Source organism: Hippichthys cyanospilos, chromosome 1 (genome assembly GCF_059441005.1).
Source record: "Hippichthys cyanospilos isolate Australia breed blue-spotted pipefish chromosome 1, RoL_Hcya_1.0, whole genome shotgun sequence".
In the NCBI taxonomy this organism is placed as follows: domain Eukaryota; kingdom Metazoa; phylum Chordata; class Actinopteri; order Syngnathiformes; family Syngnathidae; genus Hippichthys; species Hippichthys cyanospilos.
Genome location: NC_142369.1, coordinates 9,589,757 through 9,606,305, shown reverse-complemented (window position 1 = coordinate 9,606,305; position 16,549 = coordinate 9,589,757). Strand labels below are relative to the sequence as shown.

Sequence of the window (16,549 nt, the reverse complement as noted above, 5' to 3'; positions counted from 1 at the left end):
TCTGGCTAGAAACTGAGCAGTGGTTTTAGCTTTTTTAAATCTATCCATCCATTTTCTAGAGCCAACTATCTTCACAAAGGTCGCAGGCTTGCTGGTGCCTATCCCAGCTGGCTTCGGGCAGTTTACGGGACACACAGAGACAAACAACCATTCAGACACCCAATCACACCTAAGGACAATTTAGGATGTCCAATACACCTTCCATGCATGTTTTCGGAGAGTGGGAGGTAGCCGTAGTGCCCACACGGAACCCCCCAGGCACGGGGAGAACATGAAAACTTCACACAGTGTCACAGCATATTTCCATCAGAGAGAATGGATGGCTTTCACGCCAATTCCATCCAGTTTTCCTTAGCTCCCCAATGACCATCACAACCTTGTCGAATGTACATCCTTTCTCACTTATAAGCTAAACCTAGTATCGTTTAATATTTTCATATCCGTAGCATCTACTGTTTGCTTTTCTTGGATAAAAATTCTCCAGTGCTTGTATATGTACACGACTACAGGCACGTACGAAGCCCGTTTTCATGTATGCATCCATGTTGTTCTGTATATGTGCCAGTGATGATCATGTAGCTCGTGTACATTTTCAACAAGTCATAAATGAGTCATTGCGCTGTGTGTTGATAGCGCGCGCGTTACCACGGCGATGCCGAGACGGATGCGGCTGGCTCTGGTCCCTCAGCTGCGGTTGCCGTGGTAACCAATCCCTACCCGCCCCTCGTGACATCCGACGGGCCGCGCGGTAGAACGGTGATTACTTCGGAGGCTGCTTTGACGTGTCATGTGACCTGACGTGAGAGCGCGAAAGCCCACTTGTCAGTGGGCGTGGCTCGTGCGTGTTCAGCGGGCACTGGTGTAATCACAATGACAGCGGTTCGCATTCCAGGCCAGCGGCTTTTCACAAGTCCACTCTGTCGCTTTGTGTGTCCAGTGTTTCTTGGTGTATGTCTGCTTATGTGGATGGCATGGAGGGTTCATAAAGTGTGCCAGGAGTGAGAGGAATGAAGTCATCACTATTCATCACATTCGCTGTCCTCGCAATCCAAATTTTCATATCGTTCTCACTGTCATATTGTCGTTTTCATCATCATCATCTCCATCTTGATCTTCATTACATTTTATTCTTCATCCATCATCATCTTCATCACTTTTGTTATTAGTTTATGCGCTTCTTTGATAAATCTTGACTGCATAAACCCTCACGCCGCCCAACTCTAGCCATTATTTTTATTAGCGTTGAAGGCCATGCCAAAGGTCATTTTTAGTATATTTCACGAACCGCCGGAAAATGGAAGTCGGGCTGCTAACAGTCCCCTGGGTCGGTCTTTGGATAACACAGCTTTAGACCAACTGTGATTTTAAGTTCATATCGCAACACTTCACGTTAAAATGTATTCCATTGGTGATATAATTTCAAATTAAATACTATTTTTCATGGTCATTTTTTTAACAAATTTAAAATATCGATTTTATTTGTCAACGAAATAATTCGGTTTGTTGGACGTCGTTCAACGTTATTTGTTTAATTATTTTTCTTATGAGCAATTTACCAAGTGTTACATTATTGATGAGATTGTTGTCTCTACAACCATGAATAAATGATGAATAATTTACAAAACAAAGTACATAAATAAAACACGTGTACTGTAGTTGTTGTAGTCTCGTTCAATAGCGGAACGACAGAGGTATTCGTCGTTTGTTCCTACCCGGACTGTAAAGCATAAGCGCAATAGCCCGCTAATGCTAATACCACATTCAAAGATGCGCGACGTGACCTTAATCGGGTATTTGGTTTACTTGTAATCAACGTTGTGTGTGCCCTAAACCGCAGTGATTGAATTGCGTCACACATGAGCTCGCTAACCCTGCTAACGAGCTTGCGCTTGAAGATTTTGGACTTTCCGCGATGGTCAGCAGCAGCGTTAGCATAACTCCTTAGCCAGCGGCTAACAACGAGCTCCCGCGTGCAATCAAACTCCACTCATGGACTTTGGTGATCTTTAGGACGCACAATACTTGGACGCAAGTTGGGTGCGTCGTCATGGTAACGGATGCTGCGGAGGCCCCGCCCACCCGCGGAGGCATCACATGGAGTTGAGTCGAAGCTGAGCATTGGATGTTGCTGTTGGGTCTTGGAATTTCGCGGCTTCATGCGACCGCATGTTCTCGGGTGGTGCCGCTCCAGACGCCGCCGCCGCCACGGCTTCCCCTGGCGGTGCTGTTGACGGCCGCGCCCCCCTGGCTTCCAAGGCCTTGTCCGAGTCCTTCGTCCGCCTGCGGTACCTGGACACGTCGTTCCTGGTGTGGCAGCAGCAGCAGCAGCAGGCGGCGGCCGCTCCCTCCCGGCCGTCCAACTACCTCAGCCGCAGCCAGTCGGCCTGGTACAGCAGCTATGGGAACAACGCTGTGGTGGTCCCGGACAAGAGCCGCCTGGACGACCAGCAGGCCCGCTCGAGGGTCTGCGCTCTCATGTGACGCGACGGGTCATTGGAGTGAATCTCACAGACTAAGCCTGAAATAGTTTCATGAAAATCCCTCGTTTGTCATAAACGGGACTTCTATATATCGTTGTTTTTTTTTTTTAGCCCGTTTTAATGATTCGAGAGTTGGAAATGGTTTATTAATACTCCATTATAAGCAGACTCTAGAGCTGAATTTGTTGATGTATGCTCCCCCTTGAAAGGACATTATAAAACTAAACCTAGTCAGGCACATAAAATAGTTTAATTGGGGCTGTGTTTGACTAATTTTTAGAAGCAAAATTCCAAACAGATCGGTTTTTCTGCTATCACACAGGTGTCAAACTCAAGGCTCGGGGGCCAAATCTGGCCCGCTACATCATTTTATGTAGCCCGCAATAATGCTAATTGTGACTTTATGATTCTGAATTTTCGGGGGCCAACAAAATTGTCCCCACAAGGGCAAGAGTTTCCCACAAAGAAGGTAAAGTCCCCACCATGGGTACACACACACGGTTTATTTTTCTATCATAGTGGGAACATCTCATTAACATAACGGATTGGATTTCCTTGCCCATCACATCGCATAATCCTAGCGCTAACGACCAAAATTGAATTCAAATCTGTACTTGAAAAGCAAATCTTGGCTCTCAAAAAAGGTCTGAATATTTGTGGTCCACCAAAATGGTCCTCATAAGGACAGGAGGTTCCAACAAAGAAAGTAAAACCTGGGTCTCGTTCCCCACTTTATGGAAAAAAAACAAGGGCACATACACATTTTTTTCTGTCATTGTGGGGACATCCCATTAACAATGCATTGCATTTCCTTGCCCACAGGTGTCAAACATATAGTCCGCGGGCCAGTTTTGGCTAACAAAGAGGTTGCTATGTAGCTAACAGTTTTGGCTAACAAAGAAGTTGCTACGTAGCTATAGTTAGGTGCGATTCCAAACTAACTTTTCTTGCTGATCTTATTACTGCTCATCAATTGAGTTTTGCTGTGGTGGTTGGGTTTGGAATTAGCAGAAATATTTTAACAGATTTTTAAAAAAAAGATTTCCCAGACATGCTTCTAAATGGTTTTCAGTAACAGTTTCAATGATGTTTGGATTTGGAAAGGGTTTCAAAGTGTGTTCCCAAGTTTCTGTTCAAGAGGATATGATGCATTTACTTCTCATTTCACATGAATTTGTCAGTACTGTATATGTGCCATTTCCTTTTAACCTTTATCAAATGAAACATTTGATACACATCTTAATATATTTCAAAGTGATCTGATTCCATGTTTTTAAAAATTATTAGCGTTTGTGTAGAATACATATAGATTTTTTTTTGCACTCTTGCCATATATTTGCAGCTTCCAGCAGCTCTGAGAGCATATTTTCTATCATCTTGTTAATAAACACCTGACATTGCATCAGCGACCTTGGCTCTCCTTGCCCACATGGCAGGGCATGGAACGACGTTCACTGCTTTTTCCGCTTGTATGTCAAAAGTGTCTCAACTTTAACATGTCCAAACAATCATTAACTTGTCAAGTGTCGTCCAAAAACTAATATTCCTATACTCGAGGTATTCCTATTTGCGCGTTTTAGCATGCTAGCGCTAGCGGCGGGCGAATGAGGGCGGAGTCAGCCAGGCAAAGGTCACTTTACGTGTTTATTTATGAAAAGAAAGGAAGTCAGAAAATAAGGATCCCATATCAGTAATTACACCAAATGACTTTTTTTTTTTCTTCTTCTGGCTTCTCGTGTGTTGGCGCGTAGCACACGCGTGTAGCACAGCGACTACACAGGAAGCTACTTGACGAGAAGCTACTATACAGGAAGCTACTATACAGTGCTGACGTATGGCCCGACGGAGTGCATGCAAACACATCAAATCACTCTTTTCCTTTTTCTTAGTAAAATACAAAATCAACTAGTAGAGCAACTAAAAACAAAATCACCCCTGCCCGCCCATCCATCCATCACACGCTAGCCGAGGGGCCCGACCGATCGGAACGATGACGGAAGTCATCGCGGTGGGTGGGGGCAGGACCGGCCAAACAAGGATTAAGAACTTAAAATTTTAAAGAGTAAAACATTTCTTTTTCCCCACTTCACACCAGTGGCTGGCGGGGAGGACGGGACTCCTGACCGGAAGTGAGCGATGTAGTGTTGATCGAAGGGGCGGGGCAGGCGGTGGTGACATCACAAAGGCTTTTCATTGGCTAGTAGCGCCCGTCAAGGAAACACTCCTTGACATCCCTGACCACAGCGCCAACTCCTCGTTGAGGCGTCCACAAAATTTGTCCCGATTCTTGTGACGGGCTGCCACGATGCAAAAGTTCGACTTTTTTCTTTTCTTCCACAAAGAACGAAATTAAAAAAACAAAACAAAGACTAGATGCTAAAAAACAGCTCAGCTTATGTACATACATGAGTGTGTTGTGTGTGTAATTGTGTGTATATATATTTATATATTTATATAAGTGTGTGTGTGCGTGTGTATGTGTGTGTGTAACAAGTCCAGAGAGTGAGTGAGTGTGTGTGTGTGTTCAGTCTGTGTCTGAAGAAGAGGACGTTCCCGTCGAGGAGCTGTCGTCAGACGAGGAAGATGAGCTGCCGCTCAAACGACTAGCCCCGCCTCCAGAAGCTCCGCCTCCGGCTTGCTTCTCTGCAAACGTAACGAGTACCAACTTGAAAAACGTTACCAGTGCTGCTACTTGGGTCACAACTACCAACCACGCACGCACGCACGCACGCACGCACGCACGCACGCACGCACGCACGCACGCACATGATTTATTTATTTTTTTAAAGTGAGCTAAAATGGCGATAAATTTTGCCAAGACAGCTAGCCAGGAGCTCGCGCACGTGCGACTTACGCATGAGCTTCCTCTGTTTCTTCTGCAGGCACGATTTGACGTAGCGCTCGAGTTCTCGAAGCGTGGACGGCTTGAGGGTCTCGAAGTCGATCTCGATCTCGTCGGGGTTGGAGTCCCTCAGGGAAGGTTCCCTGGACTGGATGATGTGCACCACGCGGCCCAGCTTCTCTCCGGGCAGGCGGTTGATGTCCAGACTCAGCTGGCGTTTCTCGTCGTACGACATAGGAAGGGAAGACGACTCATCGCCGCCGGCGCCGGCCCCGTCGTCGCCATTGGCCGAGGCGCCGCCCGCCGACTTGGTGCCCTTTTTGGCTTGTCTGGGGGATGGAACGGGATACAACACTTTGGCATTTCCTGTCGAAAATTGTGAGCCTACTGTAGAAAGCAAAAACTGTGGATTATCTCGCGTCTTCTTGGTATCAAAAAGCTGGCCGCCGATTTTGGGGCCCGTATCCAACGGCTTGAGCAAAACACAAATTCTCTCCTCAAAATGTTTTTTTTCCTAGGCTTACACCTGCGCAAACAACTGCAGATGAAGATGAGCTTAACTAAGAGAACTGGGCCATTCGCCTTGCATTATTTTTATGAACTCACTCAATCCCAAAGATGTGTTTTTACGTTTTTGTCTTTCAGTCAAAAACATTTTGGCTAGGTTCTTTATTTGGCTCCCTCCCAAATATTTCAAGTGTTTGGCTAAAGAAAGGCTGGTGATGAATGAATCAAGCACTTATCATTTCTTTTAGTATTTAACTGGAGTAATCAATTTCTTGATGAGGAGGCAAACTGTTACATAACCTCGACCAAGGTAAACCGTCAAACAGGTTAACGGCCCGTGCTTAAAGCTTCTCCAGTCGGCGCCGACAACCGGTCGAATAGACGAGCTCACCTGGCGGCAGTGACGGTGCTGTTGGCTTTGCGCGCCGGCGCCTTCTTCTGATTGGCCGGCTTGGCCTGCTGGGTGGCGGCCTTGGGCTTCTTGTCGTCATCGGGCTTGGCCTTGACGGCGGTCTTGTCGGCCTTGTCCTTCTTCTTGTCCTTGTCCTTCTTCTCCTTCTTCTTCTTGGGTTTGCTGACGGGCGCCTGCGACAGGACGGCCAGCTGCTCGTGCACAGCCTTGAGCTGGAGGGAAAAGCTCGTTAGCGTCCGCGGCAAGCGGACCAAAACGTGCGCTAGCTCGAGGAGGAGAAAAGTAGAATGTTCTTGACCTGGGATTGGCCGGCAGCACCAACCTGCTCCTGTAGCTCAGCCAATCGCGTGGCGCGCTCCTCCTCCGAGTCGGACGACTCGTCTGAGGAGGAGTTGTTGCTGCTGTCGGACGAGGCCGTGCTTTTACTAACCAATGGCGTCGTGGACGGCGCCGATGCTTCCACGCCTTCGTCCGGGATCTTGGCGAAGCGCATCTCGAAAACGTCCTGGCGGGAGATGACTGCCGTCAGCCCTTCGGAGGCTACAAAACCACGCCTCCGGTAACTTGAACAAGCGCCCTGACGCCATCTAGCAGCAGTCTTCTAATTCTACGTGCTCGCCATTTTCTCGCGGGTTTTCTATCTTGACGCTTTCAGAACTTTTTTGGCGCTTGCCTCGCAGTTCGTGTTAGCTGAGGTTGTGACGGCAATAAAAGAAGCGATCGAGCAGGCTGAAACCTTGTCCGAATCCATCCTTATTCACACATAGGGATATTACTAAAATGGAGAGGATCATGTAAAAGTTATGATGTCTCCACCAGCTGATGCAATAAAGAGTGGCAAGTTAAACAGCCAGATGCTCCGATTAGAGAACACAGAAAGGTATTCTATTTGACTTGTTTGGTATTTTGTGGTATTTTGGCATATACACACGGGTGCCTTGGGTATTTATGGTCAAATGAACTTGAGCTGCCTCACGAGGAAAAGGAAAAACAACTGCTTGGAGCAGTAACTGCTGTTGCGTTCATTGACCGCTCACAATGTGGGAAATCGTGGGCAACAAATATATAATTTACGGATATGTACACAAGAAAATTTGAAGACGAGATTTATTCTCTTTTTCGATAGTTTGAACATAGTTGCCAAAGTGTCATAGACAGTAATGTAGAAAATACCAGAATTTGACCCCAAAATTAAGGGTGCGTCATTTGGGGAATTATAGTACTTCTCGGCTACTGATTAATGTGAAGGGCTGAAACACACTTCTGAAGTAATAACCTTACTCAAATTACTAAGAAGGATGTTATACGCCATAATTAATTGATTATATTCATTTATGTGACAACACTGATTACGTTAATGATAAAATATTTGGCAAACAGATCAAGAAGCAAGTCTATTATGCTGAAACGTTCCCAGTTTTACATTTGAAAAGGATCACTGACAACATTCCTGGAAAATCAAAATGGCCAAGCACAGGCGAGCTTTTATGAGAACAGCCTCGCAAGTATGTTGGTGACCCCTGACTTACAAAATATTCACTGACACTTCTACAGGAAACGGACACTCGGAGTGATTAACAGCTTGAAGTAAGCACGCATTGCCTCTGTTTTGGAGACGTGATGAGTTCATGAATCCCTGTGCTTCAACTAGTTGAAATAGGTGCGGGTGGTGACGATACCTGCAGCTTGCGTGCCATGGCCACCACCTCATGGTCGGGAGGATTATACTTGTAGCAGTTGGAGAACATTAACCTGACGTCGGTGGCGAAGCTTTGTGGGTCGCAGTACTCGCCTTTGTCCATCTTTTTCTGCAACAAAAGCGCCACTGCGTTACATGGTGGCTTTCGGCACAGCGTTTTTAGTTAACTGGAAAAAGGAATGAGTAGATGACTGAAAGGATGAATGAGCAATAGGTGGGGAGATGACTGAATGAACGGCAAAGGTCCTGAATTTACCCTGACTGTGCTGAGGTCCATGGGGTGTTTGATGATGTCGTGGTAGTCGTGCAGCTCCAGGGCCTCAGCATCGACGGGCTTGTAGAAGGGCCACGCATAGGCGGCGTGCTTTTTGGACAGCATCTCCTTCAAGATGGCGTCGCAGTGTTTCATCTGCTCTCCCAGCTTCCCGCCCTTCCGGCCGCCGCCAGCAGCCGCCCCGCCGCCGGCGCCCATGTCACCGGCCGCCGGCTCTTCGCCCGTATCCCGCCGCGCTTTGGCGGGGCGGGCTGCGGCCTCCCGTCGGGCCGACGCTAGCTTGGCGGGTTTGACGTCTTGCGCGGTGGGGGAGTCGGCACGGCCCGCTGAAATGGCGGACGTGGTGGGCGTGGTGGTGTCGGCTTTCCTCTTCACGCCCTTTTTCTGTTGGCACACCAGACAGGATTCTTACATCTTATGGAGGGTTTTTCTTTGTGGCTCCAAAACGACTTCATCTCATACTTTTTCCCAAAACCATATAGTTGCCTAATTCGTATGCAGAAATGCCACTCAGCTGCAAAAGTAGTCAAATGAAACTAATCTACTCGCGCTCTGAATTTTTAGTAGTCGTAGACAGCCATAAGTTAAATCTGACGAACACGAAAAGAAAGCAGCAGTACTGGCACTTACCTTGACGACAGGCTGCGCAGACGGCATCATGGTGGCTGGCGGCTGCGGCGGGGCAGGTACAGGAGGCGTGGCCTGGACATTTGTGGGTGTCGTTGAAATGACAGCCGTCTGGGAGGGAGAAGGGTAGGACGAGGGGGGCGATGCCGAAGACTCCGCCTGCTGACTCACTGACACACAATCATAACAACAATAAGCAGTCGAATTCAGTACTGTGAGTTGAGTATACTCGAATACTCTTAGTGGCTCAGTGATTCTCAAATAGTGGGGCGAGCCCCCCTGAGGGGGGGTGTGAGGTAATGCCAGAGATGACCCCGGGGAAAAAGCGTCGTTTTTGTCATGTGATGTGTAATTGCAATGAAATGAGATAAGAATTTCCACCTTTTTTGTTTTAGGCACTTTTATGCCCTTGGGTTATTTTATTTCTGTTTTACTGTTTTTCACTAAGCTGTGACCCGTATAGATGCTGTAAAAAATAATTTTGTAGTTGTTGAAAGTTGATTTATGTTGCTCTTTTCTTTTGTTAATGTTAAAAAGGGATGCAGGTTTAGGTAGTCTTATAGCATTTTTATTGATAATAATCTTATTTAGTCAGCGTGTCGAGTAGGGGGGGGGGCTTGGAAAAATATAATTGAGAAGCACTGTAGTAGCCTAAGTTGCTAAACACTTCATCATGTGAAAGGAATTGAGAAAAAAAGTTACACTGTGCACATGTCAATAGACACTGACTTTTCCTTTTCAAATTAAGAGCAAATTCATTTAACATGAATCAATTCATTGCTAAATTGTGTTATAGTGACTCCTTTGCAAAACATAGTATGCCTTAACTTTCGTTTTAGGCGGATTCACACTGTATGCGACGCCATTTTCAGAGACAGACGAGCCAGAAATAAAAGATGACGCTACACATTTGATCGTCTAGTGTTGTTGAATAAGAGACACCACTACAAATGCAGTAACCAAGTTTATTAAATGGGGGTGCTTGGCTGAAAGAAATATTACACGGGGCGTACATCACCGAAAAAAGGATGAGAACTACTGCTATAGCGTACACGCTCATACACAAAAAGATGCAACTCATCAGGAAGTCGTAGGTACTTGTGTGCCCGCTGTCATTCAAGTATACACAAGTACTTAATTTACTTGTGGTGAAGTACACTTTATGTTTCTATCACCTACTGTTGATGCAGGTGTGAAGCGAGGGGCGGTGTACCTGTGGTGGCGGCAGCAGGAAGCTGTTTGTTTTTGCTCTTGCCTTTGGGGGCAGGCGGGAGCAGCGCCACTTCCTCCTGAGGCATCTGAGCCACCTTTTGAAGGAAGATCTTCTCCAGCGCCTGCGCCATCAGCACAATGTCGTCTGTCGGCTACGCACGCACAAACACACACACACACACACACACACACACAAAAGTGTCATTGGCAACTCTGAAAATGCGTGTGGTGTTCACAGGTGACAATTGTAAAAGTACTCAAGTATAAGCACAGCAAACAAAAGAGTTGAAATTGTCAATTCAACCCTTTGGAATCATAGTTCAAAGTTTTACATTTCATGTAAAAATATCACACTTTAATGTGATATGTTTGACTTAAGCATTGCTACAATTTAGGTGAAGGAAATGACCTCAAGACTCCATTCCCACATATAATGTCAAGTTGTTTTGAAAAAAACTTTGTATTTAAAAAAAAAACAAACATTCTTCCTGGTTCAGGTCACTGGCGAAGTCCTTTTTGTCTCTTCTACGTCAATGTAGCCAAGTAGTTATGCTGCTCTTGTATCATATTGTCAAATCTTAAAGGGATCCTTTCCAAAAGAACATGTATGGCTCGATTGGAAGGATTCAATTTGTTTTGCTGGGAAAAGCACCAGAAGGCTGGAAAAACAGAAAGAAAACCATTTATATATTGTTTTAATGCACTGAAGCCAATTTTACATTTTTTTTAAGCTGTACGTAAATCTGACTGGCTGGATCAGCTCAGGATTGAATATTCAACATTTTTATGCAAAATCTGCAATCGTTGGTGAAGTCATTATTTGCCAAAAAAAAATTAAAAATCAATCACGTCAAATCCACAAATAATTAAAAAATTCAGTCAAGCTCGGGACTTTCTGTGCTGCATAATTTATTTTCCCAGGTCTTTTTAAAATAAGTTGTAATTCATGCTAATCAACATTTTTTGGTTCGGTAACAACCAATCACAGATTAGCTTGCTGAGTCACATGCCCCACTAACTAAACAGGTGAGCCGTGATCGGTCGCTACCTGGGCCCTGAGCAGCTGTGATGTCATTTTTAGTCGACAGTACGTGGCAAAATGGCTGCCCTGAGATAGATAACAATGGGTGGATGTCACAGTTTAATTCAATAATGCCTAGTAAAATTCACCATTTGAACAATGTTTGGTATGTGACTACAAATGGTATGTGTATCTGACTGCACAACAACTTTATTTCCATCCCCCTCAACCCAAAAAAAAAAAGACAGGGAGCAGAAAACAGTCATTGGCCAAAAGAAGGCGCTTTCAAATTGTTCAACGTGTGGGTGGACTACGGATGGTCAATTCACAACAGGATGTCATGTTTGGCGCGTTACCTTCTCATTACAAGTCGTGTCTGTATTTAGCACGTCGCCAGCAGGTGCGATTGAACAAAATAATCCCAATGGGGCGCGAGGGCGTACATGCGGGTGTTCTTGCACACCTTGTTGTAGATGTAGCAGTTGGTGAACATGGTGTTGAAGTCCTGCATGGCCTCACTGGCGCTCCAATAGTAATTGTTCTCCAGACGCTTCTTGATAGTGCCCATGTCCATAGGGTTCTTGATCACCTTGTGGTAGTCCTACAGACACGACATGCTTAGTGCAGCTCCTCCCCCTTGGCCTTCGCCCAGATGCGGGCGCCACTCACCGCCAGGCATAACTTGATGGCGTCCACGGGCTGGTAGAAAGGCCACGCAAACTGATGCTTCCAAAGGGTCTTCACCACCACGTTCTGCATGTACTGCAACTGGTTGGTCTTCCTGCTCACACACACACACATAGAAACACAACCAACCTGTCACATGATTGCCCTTCCTTGACACACACAAACAATAAGCAATTACAGCAAGCAGGCAGATGATAGGTCTCCCTGGTGACACAAAAAAAATCACAAACAAAATATCAGCTGACACACGCGGCACATCTGGTCTTCTCGGTGGCAACGCACATACACAATGTGGGCTGATTGGTCTCCCTGGTGACCCATGCGCACCACTTGAACACAGGCGCACACACACACACAGAGCGAGAGCGAGAGAGGGGGAAAGAGAGAGAGGAAAAAAAACCTCTACGACTATTTGAAACATTGAAATTCCATTACCAAAAAAGATCGATTTGAAAAGTACCAAACCTCAATAAGTCAAAGCTACCACCATAGGGTCATCCCTGCGTGCTGAACGCTGAATTTGTGAACTTTTTTTTGGGTGAAGTATAAAATGACTTTGTAAATCTCACAAAATTCATATCAATAGCATTTTCTCTTTGCATCTTTGCACAGTTAACAAAGCGACATCCTTATCTCTTAACACACCGGTTGCTCGTACACTGGACTCTTATGGACATGGTCAAGTGCATTCATGGAAAATATAAAATGCAGCCTAAAAGACTAATTCCAGCAACTGATGAAACTCACAAGGCCACACCCCTTGAAGGCACACATTCAACACACAAATTCCATAGTCAAATAAGCTTCACAGAAGCACGATATCTTAAGTTGAGGGAAATACTCACAATTTTTTGAGGAATAAACATGGCTATTCACCACGTGAACAAACTTAGGCTTAATTCAAGTACCAAAAATGTATATAAGGGTGATGCTAGAGATTTTTGCTGCATCTGCTGTGTACATGCCTTGACCTCTTAAAGACTGTGTAGTGCATGCATGCAGATACACGCATAATTGAGTATTAAAAATAATAATGATAAAATAAAAACAATTACAATAACAATAAAAACACCCACCCATCCATGCATTCTTTTAACCGTTTATTAACATCTTCCATAAAGAGAGAAAACACACAAACACCAGATGCACAGCACACACGAGAAGCCCACTTTCCTGTCAGCAAGACACAGCCATGTACCATCAAGCCATAGAAATACAGTATACATGGCATCAATGTATTGTGTCTTATAGCAATACATAACCATATTTATCATTTTCCATGTACCAATAGCAAAGCAAACTGATGAGTCTGCACCTCTCCAGTCCATTCAACCAAATGAGGGTGAGTCTCATCTTTCAACATGTCATCTTCCTCACCATTCTCCCCCACGTCCTTTGTCTGTAGCAACCTGCGCCTTCATTGACTGTCACTAACTTTCTTTTAGTGGATGAACTATACATACAATGCAACATGTTGCACAATGACCCACAAAATGCAATCCAGGCTGGCACAGTTCAAATCGCTGGGAGTTCACCCATGAATGGCCGACAGTTATTTTTTGCGACGGTCCAGTCCAAGCCAGGTACAGAAGCGCGGTGCCTGAGCTTAATAGATCCAGCCCACAATGCACAAAGCATGCACAAACAAATCAAAGTAACAGACACGCAATACTTTTGTTGTAGCATAATTTTTTTTTTTAAATCAGTAAAGTTATTTATAATGTTGGACACGTTTTGCCAACTCAACAGATGGCACGAGCACCTATTAATATGTGGCCTCTCACATGAGGACCGCCAATACCAATATCAATACCATATCATAGAAGTGCTCAGTCACATTTATGACAAAAAGGCACTTCTACTAACTACCACATCTATTAAAGTGCCAAACCTACACAAAATCTGTTCAGTGTACAACAAAAACAATTCACAGCAGAAACAGCAGTTTTGCCTCATCAGTGCTTCATCTGAGGTGCCAAAGTAGCATGATACCACTTCTACTTCTCGTAGTGACAAATCACACTCGAAAGTTTGAAAAACCGTGAAAACGCGTTTTTGGCAAATTTTCGGCAGGCGGAGGCACATTAATACCTAAATTCTGCGTGCTGGCTTACCTGCCGGGCTTGGTAGGGTTGGTGACCTCCGGCGGTGGCGGGTTGGTGAGGGCGGGAGGGCTGGGGGGGGCAGCCTCAGGGGCGTCCGACATGGTGGACGGCGGCGACGCGCTAATGCGGCGTGGGGATGCAGCGTCTGACCGCGAGGAAAAATTGGAGAAACGCCCTCTGAGGTTCGAGGGGGGGTGCGTGCGCACGTGGGCGGCCGGCCGGTGCGTGCAGGGGTCAATTGCGTTGCTCCTTCAGCTTGACGTTTCCCTCCAGGAGACAAACTCCCATCGTACGACCTGACAAAAACAGTCGTACACGTCAGTCATTACGTCATCACGAAACTAGATGCAGTCATTTTACTGAGATTTTAGTCATTTAGAGAACTCATGAAACTTTTCCAAATTTTTCCAACCAATTCTCCAAATCCTCATTTCAATCCCAAAATTAGATATGAAGAAAAAGTACAGTATTAATTTCAGGACTTTCAACTAATTATTTCAAGTCAATGAACATGATAAATTTTCAAATGTTTGACGAAATAAAATGAAAGATCTTTGAGTTGTCATGTTGTCCCCTCTTTGAAAAACGGGATATTAACACTAGACACAGCAGAAAATATACAAAAGTAAATTCATGACGATAATGTTCCTGGTTTGTTTTTGTAACATCCATCACAAAATGAGCAAAAACATTGATGTTTTTTTTTTTTTTTTTTTTTAACATGAAAGCGGATTATTTTCAAAATTCTCATTGGGAGAAACTCAGTAACATTTACTGTTGACTCCGAAATTCCCAGGTTAAGGCTAATTTGAAGTTTAAAGAGGCTGCAACTAAGGATTATTTTAATAATCTTTATTGTCATTGTATGAAAGGTATACAACAAAATTTGGAGCGCTGCTCCGATTTAACAATATTAAATAAGAACAACAACGATAATACATATAGAATAAAAAGTATAGTTTCACAGAGTGCAATTGTTATTTTCAGTGTGTTCTCATATTGTTGTTATTCACTGCATTAATAGCTCTGGGTTTTTTTTCCCCTATCTTGGGTTTATCAACAGCTTTATTTCAAACTGACTAATGCTGAAAAAATCCAACTTGTGTTTCACAAAAATCAACCAACTCTAATTTCAGTCTCTCTTCATGCATGCAGAAAGAATACTTGTGTTTTTGTAAAACAAGACATTTATATTTACATCTGCTTTTGCTTTAGCAAAAGATAAACGTTTTTGATGATTTTCTCATGAATGTTTACAATTCGAACCACGGAATCGAATGTAATAAGATTGTTAGTGCAACACATCCAGTGATTGAAAAAATGCACAAAGTAAACCTGTTTTTTTTCTGTTGTGGCATCAACATTCAAATGAATCTTAAGTTTAATGCGGCACAATATTTCTAACTTATTTTGCTTGCAAAGTTCTTCAACGGCGCTTTGGTTGCATTGCAAGTCAACATCAAACTACTTTTTTTTTTTTTTTTGCAACATGGCAAAAATCGGACTGAGACAAGAATGTTGCCTCCGATGTCATCTTAATCGTTTGCTACCTCCAGAAGCGCAATAAGGTGTCCAAACGTCCGACGACTGAACCGCAGCATGCGGGGGGGAAAAAGCCAAAGCAAAAGCGAAGTGGCCTGGCTTCGCGGCTTGCAGATGCTTACGGCGGCGACGGCTAACGCACAAGCTAACGACCGTGCAGTGTCGGCTCCACGGCGAAATTCACTCAATGAGTCCTCCGGGCGCACACGAATCCTTTTTTTTTTGTGGGCCGACGTCATTGCAAACGTGGCCTCACGATGAAAGGCACTCGCGGGCTTGCACATTTTCTTACATCCCCGCGCGACGCTCGCTAGCTAACTAGCTAGCTTGGCTGGCTGGTTGGTTGGAAAAAGATGGCGGGCAAGCCGACGTACAAGAGCGGCTAAGCGAGCTAGCTACGTAAGCGAAAAGCCACAACCTTGGTCACGTCGCTTTTACTTTTCAAAGCGGGGCGCCGCGGCGGACGCTCGCAGACGGAAGGAAAGCATGCGGATGGAATTGGGCGTGAAAGCAAAATGCAAGTGAAGCTCGCTCGTATCGGCCGCTAGTTGGGCTAATTAGCACGTTAGCATTTTAGCTGAGCTTTGTCTGAAGGCGCCGAGCGGCCAGGCAAGCCTCCCGACACGCAGCGACACTTTGCGGGCGAGTAGAGTCCGAGCGGCCCCCGAGCACGCCGCCACGGTGCGCGCGGACGTGTTTACTTTGGGCTTCGGTCCTCCGGCGGCTCCAACGGTGCCCTCCGCTCACTTTCCGTGATGATTTGGATTTAGCCAAGTAGCATAATAGATGAGTTATCAGCTGTCTGTTCTACGCGCAGCCGTAGTGACTAGGAGCGTCATCGCTGTTGTTGTGCCCTGATTGGTTGGATGCGGAGAGAAAACGTCGTGATTGGTGTTAGCGCTTTGCACGCCGTTAGCATTTGTGATTGGACGACAAAAGGAAATTTGTGGGGATCTGAGATTGGTGGCAGAAAACGCCGTGCTACTGGGATTGGCCAGTGATTCGGTTTGGCGCTCAGGTGACGAACGCCATTTCCCAGCGTGCAATGCGCTGTGCTATGACGTCAATCGGCGACAGCTACCGTTTTTTGACGGTCAATCTCAAGAAACTAATCCAAGAAGACCAAGTCTTCGTCTTCCTA

At 45.3% G+C, this 16,549-nt stretch overlaps 2 protein-coding genes across 3 annotated transcripts; one reads left to right on the top strand and one right to left on the bottom strand.

Annotated features, from left to right (window-relative positions):
- Window positions 1-1,595: 1,595 nt before the first annotated feature.
- brd3os (BRD3 opposite strand) lies at window positions 1,596-3,882 on the top strand. The gene has a single exon (XM_088428435.1). The coding sequence runs from the start codon at window positions 2,167-2,169 to the stop codon at window positions 2,479-2,481; it is 315 nt and encodes a 104-aa protein (XP_088284561.1). The 5' UTR covers window positions 1,596-2,166; the 3' UTR covers window positions 2,482-3,882.
- A 228-nt stretch (window positions 3,883-4,110) lies between these two features.
- Window positions 4,111-16,249, bottom strand: LOC148429027 (bromodomain-containing protein 3-like). Of its 2 annotated transcripts, none has more exons than XM_088427862.1 (12): window positions 16,110-16,249; window positions 13,876-14,162; window positions 11,744-11,855; window positions 11,538-11,675; window positions 10,055-10,205; window positions 8,845-9,011; window positions 8,197-8,598; window positions 7,921-8,049; window positions 6,540-6,746; window positions 6,221-6,453; window positions 5,335-5,651; window positions 4,111-5,123 (listed from the first exon to the last, which is right to left on the bottom strand). In XM_088427862.1, exons 2-12 carry the CDS (start codon window positions 13,965-13,967, stop codon window positions 5,005-5,007), a joined length of 2,067 nt encoding a protein of 688 aa, XP_088283988.1. In that variant the 5' UTR covers window positions 13,968-14,162; window positions 16,110-16,249; the 3' UTR covers window positions 4,111-5,004. The 2 variants fall into 2 exon arrangements, with proteins under 2 accessions (XP_088283988.1, XP_088283996.1); XM_088427870.1 differs by having other exon boundaries at window positions 6,564-6,746.
- Window positions 16,250-16,549: the final 300 nt, after the last annotated feature.